This window comes from Rhinoraja longicauda, chromosome 4 (genome assembly GCF_053455715.1).
Source record: "Rhinoraja longicauda isolate Sanriku21f chromosome 4, sRhiLon1.1, whole genome shotgun sequence".
NCBI classification, from domain to species: domain Eukaryota; kingdom Metazoa; phylum Chordata; class Chondrichthyes; order Rajiformes; family Arhynchobatidae; genus Rhinoraja; species Rhinoraja longicauda.
This window is the reverse complement of record NC_135956.1, coordinates 44,052,520-44,064,653: the sequence shown is the minus strand read 5'-3', so window position 1 is coordinate 44,064,653 and position 12,134 is coordinate 44,052,520. Positions and strand designations below refer to the sequence as shown.

At 43.8% G+C, this 12,134-nt stretch overlaps 1 protein-coding gene across 1 annotated transcript; it reads right to left on the bottom strand.

Moving 5' to 3' along the window:
* Positions 1–8,852: 8,852 nt before the first annotated feature.
* On the bottom strand, positions 8,853–11,020 carry LOC144593139 (transmembrane protein 74-like). The gene is made up of 2 exons (XM_078398613.1): positions 10,649–11,020; positions 8,853–9,960 (listed from the first exon to the last, which is right to left on the bottom strand). Exon 2 carries the CDS (start codon positions 9,669–9,671, stop codon positions 8,913–8,915), a length of 759 nt encoding a protein of 252 aa, XP_078254739.1. The 5' UTR covers positions 9,672–9,960; positions 10,649–11,020; the 3' UTR covers positions 8,853–8,912.
* Between the last annotated feature and the right edge of the window lie 1,114 nt (positions 11,021–12,134).

Here is a 12,134-nt window from a genome sequence, read left to right as displayed (position 1 = left end):
AGGCAGGAACGGGGTACTGATTGAGAATGATCAGCCATGATCACATTGAATGGCGGTGCTGGCTCGAAGGGCCGAATGGCCTCCTCCTGCACCTATTGTCTATTGTCTATTGTTCCAGCATTCTAATGATGTAGGGGTGTAGGCAAGGGTGTTATCCGTGCTGTAACATTATAAGCCTTGGCATGATTGCGGAACAAGATATTTGAAAAAAGCAACCTCATCCCTGGCACAAAATATGAGTATAACTGATCCATGTCCTCCTGAATGTTTCTGAGACCTGGGGTAGACAATAGGTGCAGGAGTAGGCCATTCAGCCCTTCGAGCCAGCACCATTCAGCCCTTCGAGCAGACACATCAAAGACCTGGAGTGATAGCACAAAAGCTTTTCTGAAAAATCCTCCAAATTCACTAGGAGGACAAATAAACCAACATCAGTGTTCTCTCACAGGCCAAAGTCTTCAGCATTGAGGCCCCATTTACACTGGTAGGCAACATCAGTCACATGCCCAACTCAGACCATGTAATGTTTACTCTATTCTAAGCTCTGTTTTGAGAAAAGGTTATCAGGAATAGAAACGAAAAGGTTCAAAGCAGTGCTCAAGCCTCCATGAAGAAATGCAAGATTTTAACTTTTTTTCCTAAGACTCTTTGGCCTGTGACCAAGTAAAATGGAGGATGACATTGAGAATCTCGAGTCCACACACCATGAGCGCGCAGAGGTCCTGCACAAGTGGTGGATGAGTCAAACTATCCTGCACACCGCCACCTCACCCACACATCCAAGCACCTCCCACCCTATTAGTGGCAGTCTGTGGTTCCCACATCAGCCTCACCTGTCACCTCAGAACCCACAAAACCAGAATGGAAGCAACTTTTCTGCAAACACGAGGGACTGTCATTAGAAAAGAAGTTGAATGTTGTAATCAAAGGGGCTGTAATAATATAGGTGACCGTGATGACAGTGGTATAATGGTAATCGTAGCGGTGATTGCAGGTGTATTGGTATGGATGGAGTAATTTCAGTACAGTAATGCTATTGCTGGAGCGATATCAGTTCAGTTACAATATGCAGGGAGGTGTAATCGGTACTGTAAAAGTACACGATGGGATGCTATCAATGCTGTAACGGTATGGTTAGGGAGATATCAGTCCTGTAATGGTGTGAGTGAAAGTGTTTTGTTGGTGCATTATATATTTGTCATCAGTATTAGTCCCATGGCACCATTTTATATTTATCAAAAGGTCACTTCTAACTCAAGTTGAAACTTCAGTGGTCCAAGACCCTTTTACATCTCCATTATTCCATTATTTTATTATCAAATAAAATGGATTGGCATAGTATTTTAATTTGGATTCATGTCAGGAGCGAATCCTATTTTTAGCTAAGGTCCTTTCTTCACAATCCGTCTTCAACTCTAACCTATCTGCATCAGATGCATGATCACAATTCCTGTCTGGTGGTCTGTGGCTCATTCTCTGATTGGGACTGCATCAAAAATCTCAGTGCCAAATGGCTGTAAGGAAGAAAAAGACATCGCTGTTAATGACAGGGAAGCACCAGTTGAGCAGATATTGTGTAAATCTTGCTGAATATTGGCAATCAGCTGGCAACTCAGGGCATATGTTCCATTGGCAAGTGTTCCCTGGTAATCTGCTGCTGGGGTGTTTCTCAACTCTGGGCTTTTGTAGAGGGTGTGGGATGTGGCAGTGGCACAGATTTCAGTAGACAGTAACGGTGAACTGGTGATGGCAGTTTACTATTGAACAGCTGCCCCCAAACTCCTCCTGGGTCTCTTGGCATTTAAAACAGCGCAGCCTCCACCACAGGGGATCTGTGGAGTGCGTGACAGCAAGGAAGCCACAGCATGGCTCCCCAACCAATCTGTGCTGAAACCTGGCATTTCTAAACTGGGAAGTGTGAACTAGAACATTTAGTTTGTTATAAAATCAGGCACAGATCACAAAATAACGTGGGATGAAAATATGGTAAGAAGAGATAGCAACAACAAAGAAAAGAAAGCTTTTAACATTTTTAGGTCTCCAATAATAATTCAAGTTGGAGTGATATCATCACTATAACGGTGTGGCGAGGGCGATATCAGTCTTGTAACGGTGTGAGTGGTGTTCCATTAGTGCATGGTATTTGTGTACTGACAGAATTAGATTCCACCCTTGTAATGTTACAGTTTCAGGGCTGTAGTATTTAGTAGGCATAATTAAGACTTAAAATTTCACGAACAGTTGTATAGCCTAACTCAAACTGTTTCTGCAATAGTGCAGGCACAAGAGACTACAGATGTTAGAATCTGGTGCAAAAAATAAACTGTTGGGAAGAACTCGGTTGATCGAGCAGCACCTGTGGAGGCAAAAGGATGGCCAACTTTTAGGTCAAGACCCTGCACCAAGATCAAGAGTGCTTGTTGGCATAGGGAAGATAACCAGTAAATAGAAGTGAAAGGGATGGGTGAGACAGGGGTATGTGGTAGGTGAAACTAGATGTGGTGTGGTATAAAGAGTGATGGAATTAGTTGGGAAAGGAGATTAGAAAGATGAATCACTAAAAAAAAACCTAATGTATGAGTATGTGTGTAATGGGTTGATTGAAAAGGCTGTGGGAGGGTAACATAAAACATATACTCACATATATATTTTATTTGGAGTGGTAAGAAAGTCCAGGAATGCATGAGGACACTGTCCCTTGCCATCAGGGTGTGTGTGGTGGACCTGGCGATCTTGGATTTGTCCCATTAACTCAGTCCTGGTCTTCGAAGAAGGAGTATGGCGATCTCAGGCCTATCCCTGCAACTCACCCTTTCCTCAAGAGGGGTGCTGGTGCTTTCAGGGTTATCCTGGAAATCCCAGGGTTATCCTAGCTATGCCTGTTATACACCGATGAACCAAAACATTATGACCTGATGAGCGAAAACATTATGACCACCTGCCTAATATGCTGTTAGTCCTCCGTGTGCAGCCCCATACGCAGCAGGGTGCGATGCATTGTGTATTGTGATACATTCCTCCCGTGACCACCATTAAAATTTTCTGTGACTTGTGCCACAGTAGACCTTCTGTCGATTTGGACCAGATGGGATAGCCTTCGTTGCCCTCGCGCATCGATGAGCCTTGGGCGTCCAACACCCTGTTGCCAGTTTGTGGTTTGTCTCTCCTTGGACCACTGTTGACCGGGAGCACCCCACAAGCCTTGCTGTTTCAGAGATGCTCTGACCCAGTCATCTGGCCATAACAATTTGGCCCTTGTCAAAGTCGCTCAGGCCTTTACTCCTGCCCATTTCTCCTGCATCCAACACATCAACTTCAAGAATTGACTGTTTACTTGCTGCCTAATATATCCCACCCCTTGACAGGTGCCATTGTAACAAGATAACCAATGTTATTCACTTCACCTGTCAGTGATCATAATGTTTGAGCTCATCGGTGTATACTATCAGGTAACGAGTCTTTGTAACAAAAGTGAGGAAGGATGGAAAAAAGATGACAGATTCTGGGTGGATTGGTAGGAGTTGGTAAAGAACATTGAGAGTGGCTTACCTGAAACTGAAAAAAATAATGTCTATGCCATTGGGTTGTGGGATACCCAAGTGGAATACAAGATGCTGTTCTTCTGGTTTGTGTTTGACCTGACTGTGATAGTGAAGAGAGCCAAGAACATACATCTTGGAATGGGAATGGATAGGAAAGTTGAAAGACATGCAATTGGAATCTCAAAAATGGCATTGCAGACAGAGCACAGGTGTTCTGTAACTTGGTTGCCCAATCTGCACTGGGTCTCACTGATGTAGAGGAGGCCACATCACAAGTACTGAATGCAATAGACAAGGTTGGAGGCGGTGCTCATGAATTGCAGCCTCATCTAGAAGGGTTGCTCAAGTCCATAGATGGTCATGCAGGAGGAGATGCAAGGGGTAAGTATTGCCCCGCATAAATGAGTGGACAAGGAAATCATGGAAAGAATGCTCCAAGTCAATGGAAAGCAGAAAGTGGGAGAAGAGGAAGATATGAAGTGATGGAATCACATGGGAGTTGACCAAGTGAATTCTACCTTCGATGTGGTGAGGGCCAAGTGAACTCTATCTCTGTTCAGTTGGGGGAGCAAGAGTGAGAGCAGACATGTGGGAAATGGAGGAAATACGAGTTTGAGCTGCATCAGCAATGGCAGAGAGGATGCCACATTTCCAGAAGGAGAACATTTTGGAAGTTCTAAAGTGGAAAGCCTCAGCTTGAGGACAGGTGCAGTGAAAATTGAGAAACTGAGAGAAAAAGATGATGTTCTTACAGGAGACAGGGAGGGGAGGAGGTGCAGATGAGCTTGCAAAGGCTACCCACAGTTTATTGGAGATGTTGGTGGATAGTTTCTATTGTGACCTGTACACAGAGATCCAGAAAGGGGAGACATCAGTAAATGTCCCTGTCATTTTTTAGGGACATTGTTAGCCCTACATTCTTCTGGTGCTTCAGCATTATGTAAGTTCATGTTTTTTTAAAAATCTTTTAAGTCCTGCAGAATTTCAATGGAAAATAATTTATTCTTACGATACATTCCTTACCTTTCAATGTAATAATCATAGCAATGAGACAGGTGGAGGAAAATTACAAATTAAAGACAGAAAAAAACCAATGGAACATATTAATTAGAAACGTATGGCACAATGGAACAATGCTGCCTCATATCTTCAGCAACCCCGGTTCGATCCTGACCTCAGATGCTGTAGTAGTACAGTTTGCAAGTTCTTCCAATGACCGCATGGGTTTTAGGGAAATTGAGTCATCGAGCTCTAGAGCATTAGGAATAGACTTTTGACCCAACCACCAGCTATTCCGACCATGATATCTATCTACACTAATCCAATTTGCCATCATTGGGCCCATATTCCTCTACTTCTTTCCTATCCAAGAACCCAGTTTAAATGCTTTTTAAATGTTGTAATTGTATCTGCCCTTACCATCTCCTTTAACCACCACCCTCTGTTTGAAAAAAACATGTCCCTCAGATCTCCAACATACTTTGGATCCATGTACCCTCACTTTCTGGACCAGCTTGTTATGCAGGACTTGAACAATAGCTTTGCTAAAGTCCATGTACACCACGTCTAACATATGCCTCATGCGCTCCCATATCCTTCCACTTCCCAAAGGTCTGTTGGGTGGTTATTCACTGTAAGTAGCTCCTGATGTGTTAAGGGAGAGTTGATGGGTGCACAAGAAGACTAGGTTCCAGGAAATTAAGTGGGAGGATGTAGGGCAACATTAGCACATTGGTCAAATAGTCTCCTCCTTGTAATAAAAAGATAATGTTTAAAAAAATGCAATTCATATTTATATTTTCTGGTTGATATTAAAAGTGATCACATTATATTGTAAAGTGATATTCTTGATTGAAACTCAGGAACAAATGGTCCTTGCTGTCAGTGCAAGGGTCATCTAATATAGGACAGCATTTGATTAAAACAGACCACCATGACTATTTCCCTATTAAAGGGACAGAATTGTGTCTCTGGGGACTGTCACTTTAGTTGATGTATTATTTATGACCGCTGTTTTATACAATGCAATTTAGATATCAAAGTGATGAAAAATGCTGACTGGCAGAATATCCCATTGCATAATCAACCAAAAAGGATGGCTTGAGCATCTGTCAATGCTGTAAAGCTATGTGCATGTGATGTTAAGGCAATCCTTCAGAAGACCCAGCTTTGTGCTTGTGAATTTGTCCATAAAATATCATTCATCTGTTCATGCACACTTTGCAAAACAAGTAGTACATTTCAGTTATTGCTTGGGCATTAATATGGACAGCTGTTATTCAGGTAATATTTTGTAGTGATTAAAACATTTAAGATAATTCAAAATATTAAAGAATTTCACAAAATCAGTCTCTTGCTATTCAATTTTACATAATGTATGATAATAAACACAAGAGAAAACCAATCTGTTTCACATCTCCATCAAACAGTTCTCCATCAGTCTGGAAGTTCAAACTTCTGTACATAGCTTTTTTGTTACCTCAGCGTCCGTTGAAATATTAAGCATGACTCAGTGAGTCGTTCTAACCTCTGACTGAAGAAGAGCATGAGTTCAAGTGTGTCTCCGGAGTATTCAGCACACAGTGTGTTGTGCTGACTTGCTGTCTCTGGAACAAAATTTTACATCAGGGGCCATCTTCTGCCTGAAATGATCTAAATGATCCAAAAGATCCCAGGCAGTTGCATCCTCACCTATGTAAACAAACAGATTATTTATCTGAATTGGATCACATTGCTGCTTTCGGGCTTTTACCGTTCTCCAACCTACTGTGATGTTGCAATTAATCAGTCTGGTTATTCTGTTTCCTGTGCCAAATTTTGCATGCTCTTTATTTGCAGCAATTATTCAGTAATGTTGTGGGAATATAAAATATAAAATCCTTCACTATTATGAATTTTGCCTGAAGGTATTAGTCTGATTGTAAAACAAAGAATTTGTTTGCAGAAGTCTGAAATCTAACTAATGCTTGTTTTTAATGTGGTATGGTCATAATATTTTTTTAATCATACTAGCAAAAATTAAATACTACTGTTATGAAAATACTTTGAATGAAATGAAAAAATATTTTTTATTTTAAATCAATTATTTTTATTAAACTTTTGAACATATCAGTAGAATAAACAGAATACATTTAATAAGGCAATAAATACTTGCATTAAATATGTTGATATACAATTAATACTTATCTATAACATAATATGGATGCTCGTCATGTTTCATTTTTCAAAACCTGAAAGGTTTTATGGATCCCTTGTAATTATGAAAGGTTTGTGTAATTTGTTCGTCAAAGCTCAACCTGTGGTAAGCAGACCGGCACTGACCATGACTTTCAAAGTCTAGAAATCACACCCAATTGATTCACTCTTCAAATCATGCCATTAAGAAAGAAATGTTTCATTCAGGAGTATTGAGCTCATGTCAGACTGCAGCTGTCCTTCGTGGAGGAAACACGGAGTCAAGGTAATGGAGAAGGAGAAAATCCTTTGCTCAGACATTAAGGGATTGAGATGCTAGGATGTTGATCCACCCTGCCTGTTGTGGCCTGCAAGTAACACTGCAAGGAGTCAGCGAATGAACGTAAGACAATTAAAAAGGAATTGGTCCAGATTGAAGAGGCATCTTATCAATGGAAGGGAGGGATAGTGAAACATGGCTTGAAGTTTTTATATATAATATTATTTTTGTTTCTCATTGTTATTCTCTATTTTAGGAAAACAAAATATGCTACAGAGATCCCTCTATTAAAGAAACAATGCAAGTTTTCCCCAGGGCCCTCTCCAGAGCCCATACCAATTGTTAGTGACCATGAACATTCTGATAGTGATCAGTTCAATGGACTCTGCCCAAGTAGAATGAGACAATAGACACTGGCCAATAACTATTTCCCCAACGTAAATGTAATCTTTCTTCCATCTTTACATTCACTTACTGAATACCATCTTTCATTGGGCAAGCTGTCTCATTTGATAAAGTAAAGGCTGTGGAGAATGTGTGGCCCTGATTTACATTTAGGGAACAATTGCATTTTATTTCTGCAAATAAATGTACTGTAAAGAACATATTGTTCAAAACAAAGAGCGGTGATGTACAAGTACAATTTAAGAAGTAAATAGCACAACTGTTGCACAATCCTAATCAACTGCCAATGCTTTTGATGTGTAAAGTGGTGTGACATATCCTAATAAAAAACAGTCAAATGCACTCAAGGTCCCTTTAAACATTAGTTGCTACTCTGGTTAGCCTGCACTTAATTCACTGGAAGCTTAACAGACCATTGTGGTTGCAAATGGCTCAAATTATTGTTGCATAAGTCACACTCAGAAAAACAGGAATGTAGTCTGAAAACATGAATAATAGAACATTACAGTACAAAGGAAGCCATTCCGTCTATCGGACTCATGCTGCTTTGTACATGAGTTATCCATGGCTTTATATCACTCGGCAATACATGGCGCTAACCCTCGTCTCTAAATCAAGTGTGGGAAAGCTATTGATTTTCAGTTAAATTAGAACAAGGCACCAAAGTGAAATGACTGTGGGTATAGAGTTGAGATGAAATGGATCACCAGGACCCATACTGAATCTTTAACTCTGCCCCAATACTGCCTGGCCTGCTAAGTGTTCTTACTTCTAATTTTGTAGAAAACAAGAATAAGTCAATCGTTCCGAAGGATAAAAGAAAAAAAATATATATTCAACCAAGCAATGGCACATCTTAATTTGGAATCAGCCATGCGTGAGTTTGAATGGTTGACGACGATCTTATCAAGTTGTTAAAAATCCTACCCAATTTTTATTGTAAATTCAGAGAAATAATTTCTTCTGATGGGAGAGTTTATGTATAAAAGAGAGTCAGACCATTCTGGGGTGGTGTCAGGAAGCAGGGAGTAGATTTTCCAGGGAAATGTTCCACTCTTCGGTTATAGATTATGGCGGTTAACGGAATTTGTCAAAAGCAGGCAACATATATTGCAGCCCGAAAATGCAGGCATTGATGACAGAACAGGTTTGAGGGGCCGAATAGCTCCTTCCCCTCCTTCCAGTACTCCAAATAATTAGGTCAATGTACGCAGACCAACAAGAACATCTCATGTGAGAGGGGAAACAGACTTGCTAGACTCGCGATTGGTTTTCAAGTTGAAATATGCCGAACCCAGGCGGCCTTGAAATAGTCCAGGGGTATTTGCTATGTTTGTGATTTTCCTGTTCCCCCTATGTTCCTTGCAGAAGAGGGGACGATGGAGGGGCTTGTTTGGCTTTCCTGCCGCTCCCCCCTCCCACCCCAACCCCCACCCCTCCCATACTGGACAATTTGACAATTTTAAAATTGTAACGTGTGTAAAGAACCATGTTTAAGATACACATCACTATTAATCGATAGCAACCAGCTCCTCTGCACCGAGTGAGAATCTCTGGTTGGGGGAACTCAGGCGGAAATTGAACGACCCATAGATCTTTCCTGATCTCCCAGCCAATGAGAACCTCTGGCGCCGGTACAGCTCTCCTTTGCAGATGGATATCATCAACAAGGTGGAGAGCAGCATCCCCCCGAGAGTCAATAGTCCAAGCCCAGCGATCACACACCTGTCCAGGTGAGCGCCTACCCGGGCGCTCTGCCGCTGAAGTCGCTCCATCTCCCGGGCTGAAACACTGTCCGGATCCACAGTCACATCCCGAGGGATCACGTAAGATACGACGACCAGGGCGATGCCGCTGCAGAGGAAGAGCAGGGCGCAAATGAAGCCATAATCCACAGGGGAATCCGAGCCCTCGGCCGAGCTGTCATCGGAGAACACCGAAAGTTCCCGCAGCTCCTCGGGCGGCGGTCTGATTTCACCGCAGGAGCCCTGGTAACACGGGGGGCTGCAGTTTCCATGTGACAGCGGGGAGCAAACACGTTGGAGGTTGACATTCTCATCAACGTACGTAAAAGAAGTCTCCAACTGCTGGTCGCAGCATACAATTGAGTCCGGGCGCGCCGGTTTGCAGTCCGCGCTCTGGAACGGCGCTGTCCCTGGTGCTGAACAGGAGATCCGCGGTTCCGAGCCATGTAGTCCCCAACCTAATTCCTTCCAAGGTCCAGGGAACGCCCGCTCCTGGCCCAGAAAACCTAACTCCACCGAAGTCATCTCCCTCCCTTCTCTCACTCGCAGAAAGTGTTCTTCAAGCCATCTCCCGCATCGACCTGCTGCCCCGCAGATACAGGGAGCCGCGCCTCGGCACCGACTGGAAACAAACGCTGAAAGAAATGCTCAGCTCCACAGCGTCTCCGTGCCGCGAAAAGTCACACAGCAAGCCACGTCCTCCATCTCTGCTGTTCTGTTGCCCGTAAATCACTCCCTTACCACTGGGAAAAAGCACTTCACTATCCGTTTGTAGACTCTGATAATTGGCAATTAGCCGATCGGAGTCTTGTTTCTGTTGATATAAAATACACATTCACTGAAACGATGGATTGCTATCGCCCAAATCCGCTACTCAAAGCGCTTCTTTGCTCTGTGGGCACGCGGGTTTCAACCTGCGCTCCGCGCTCCGTACCAAATGCGGGGCAGTTAACGCTATTAATAATTATACCAAGATCACAGCAATGGTTATTGAAGACAATAGGTGCCGTACTCACACCTACCTCACCTGCAAAACACCTACCGCATTTATGCCCGCTACAACACACCCACCCCACCTCCCAATCAACACCCTCATCCACCCAAACCGCGAACCACAGCATCTGCGACTCAGTGCCACGCCTTTGCAATGACTTGGAACAACCAAGAAAGGCACAAAATGTTCCCGTCTAGTCCAGCCTACCAGACGGTGAGATCCCATCCACTTAACTCTCGTATTTTTAATTGACTGCGTTTGTGGCGCCAGCTTGTAGAGAGGCCAGAAAATTAGGAACTGTGAACTTTCCCCATCTTTTCCCGAGAAGCCTCACAGTCAAAGCGATAAACTTTAGTGATCGCCTTCAAACCAACGCCCAACCCGCCTTAACCATCACCTGGTACCAGGGGCACACGGAGCAAACATGCTCGACTTGTTTTGCACGGGAGCGTTCTGCCTCCGAAGAATAGACAAGATTGAACAGATCTTAAACTGACACCTTCCTCACCAACGAAGCAGAATGTAAACAAAGTCTTCCTTTTCCCCTTGTAGACGTTGCCGCTGATGTACTTCCCTTGCTCTGAATGTCGGGCTCAGAGAGCGGCCTGCACAGTGGAGCGAACGGCAGACGAGCCGACAGCCGCCCTCGCACCGGCTCCCCCGCTGGCTTTGAGCCGCTGATGTGTCAATCCCGCAGATCGCAGCGGAAACTCCAAGCTCGCATCTCGACCAGGCGGAGGACTCTGGGAACTGGAGTCTCACCAGCTGATATAAAGAGCAACCTCTCCGGCTCCGCTGTCTCCACGGTGAACAGCACCTCCGGGCGAGATCCTCAAAAGAAATCAGCTTTCAGAAACTGACTGCTTCTCATTAAATGACTTACAAAACCATCTGTTACTGGGAAGAAAGACTTGTTTTTACAAAGCCAATTCCCAGCCAGAAGCGCTTTACTCTTAATACAATGTGGTCACTGGTTTAACACAGAACGCGTTCAGCTAATTTGGGTACATGAAGAACCGACACACACACACACACACACACACACACACGTTATAGTGGCCTGTGTTGGTGTTGAAGGTTGACAGTGAGGTTAACTCCCCCGCTACTCCTTTGCCAGGGATCGACCTCGGAGCTCCAACTGTGGGTGCCTGCGGACTTTAACATCGCGGAGCTCGCGGTCTCCGGTTAGAGATCGATTTCGGGGAACTCCAAGCCGCAGCTTCGACCGCCCGGATTGCGAATGGTTCGACTGCCCCTACCGCGGGAGAATAAAGAGGAAGCAGGTTAGACTTTTTTGCCTTGCATTACAGTGAGGAATGTGGGGAGTCCGCTGTGGTGGATGTTTATGTTCACTTTTATGTCGCTTTTTTTTCGTATGGCTGTATGGTAATTCGCATATCACTCTACCTTAATAGTACACGTGACAATAAAAGACATTTGAAACCTTTGAGACGTGTGGCTTGGGGCCTTTCACATTCCCAGAGGGGTGGGGTAGTGGAGGGAGAGTGGGGCCTGAACTGAAAGAGGCTCCTCAGACAGAGGCGGTCGGGAGGATCTGTAGAGAGGGAACATGTCAATGTTTCGGGCTTTCATCACAAAGCATCAGGACCAGGAAGTCGATCTGAAACCTTAACAAGATTTCTGTCTCCACGGACTCTGTATTACCTGCTCGGTGTTTCACACATGTTTTCATTCCAGTGCCTATATGTTTTCTTTAACAGTGTGGCACTCCTTCTCTAATATCTATATTTGTATTGGTTGATTACTATCACGTATACCAAGAAAAAGCGAATAGGCTCTCCGTGATATCCAATCAAATCATACGTACACAGGTACAACAGATAATGCAAAGAGAAAAATGCCAGGGTGCAGAATACAGCTTTGCAGCATTGTAGGGTTACAGCTATCAAGAAAAAATCCAAAGGTAGACACAAAAAGCTGGAGTATCTCAGCGGGCCAGGCAGCGTCGAGACCATTCTTCAGACTGGTACGGG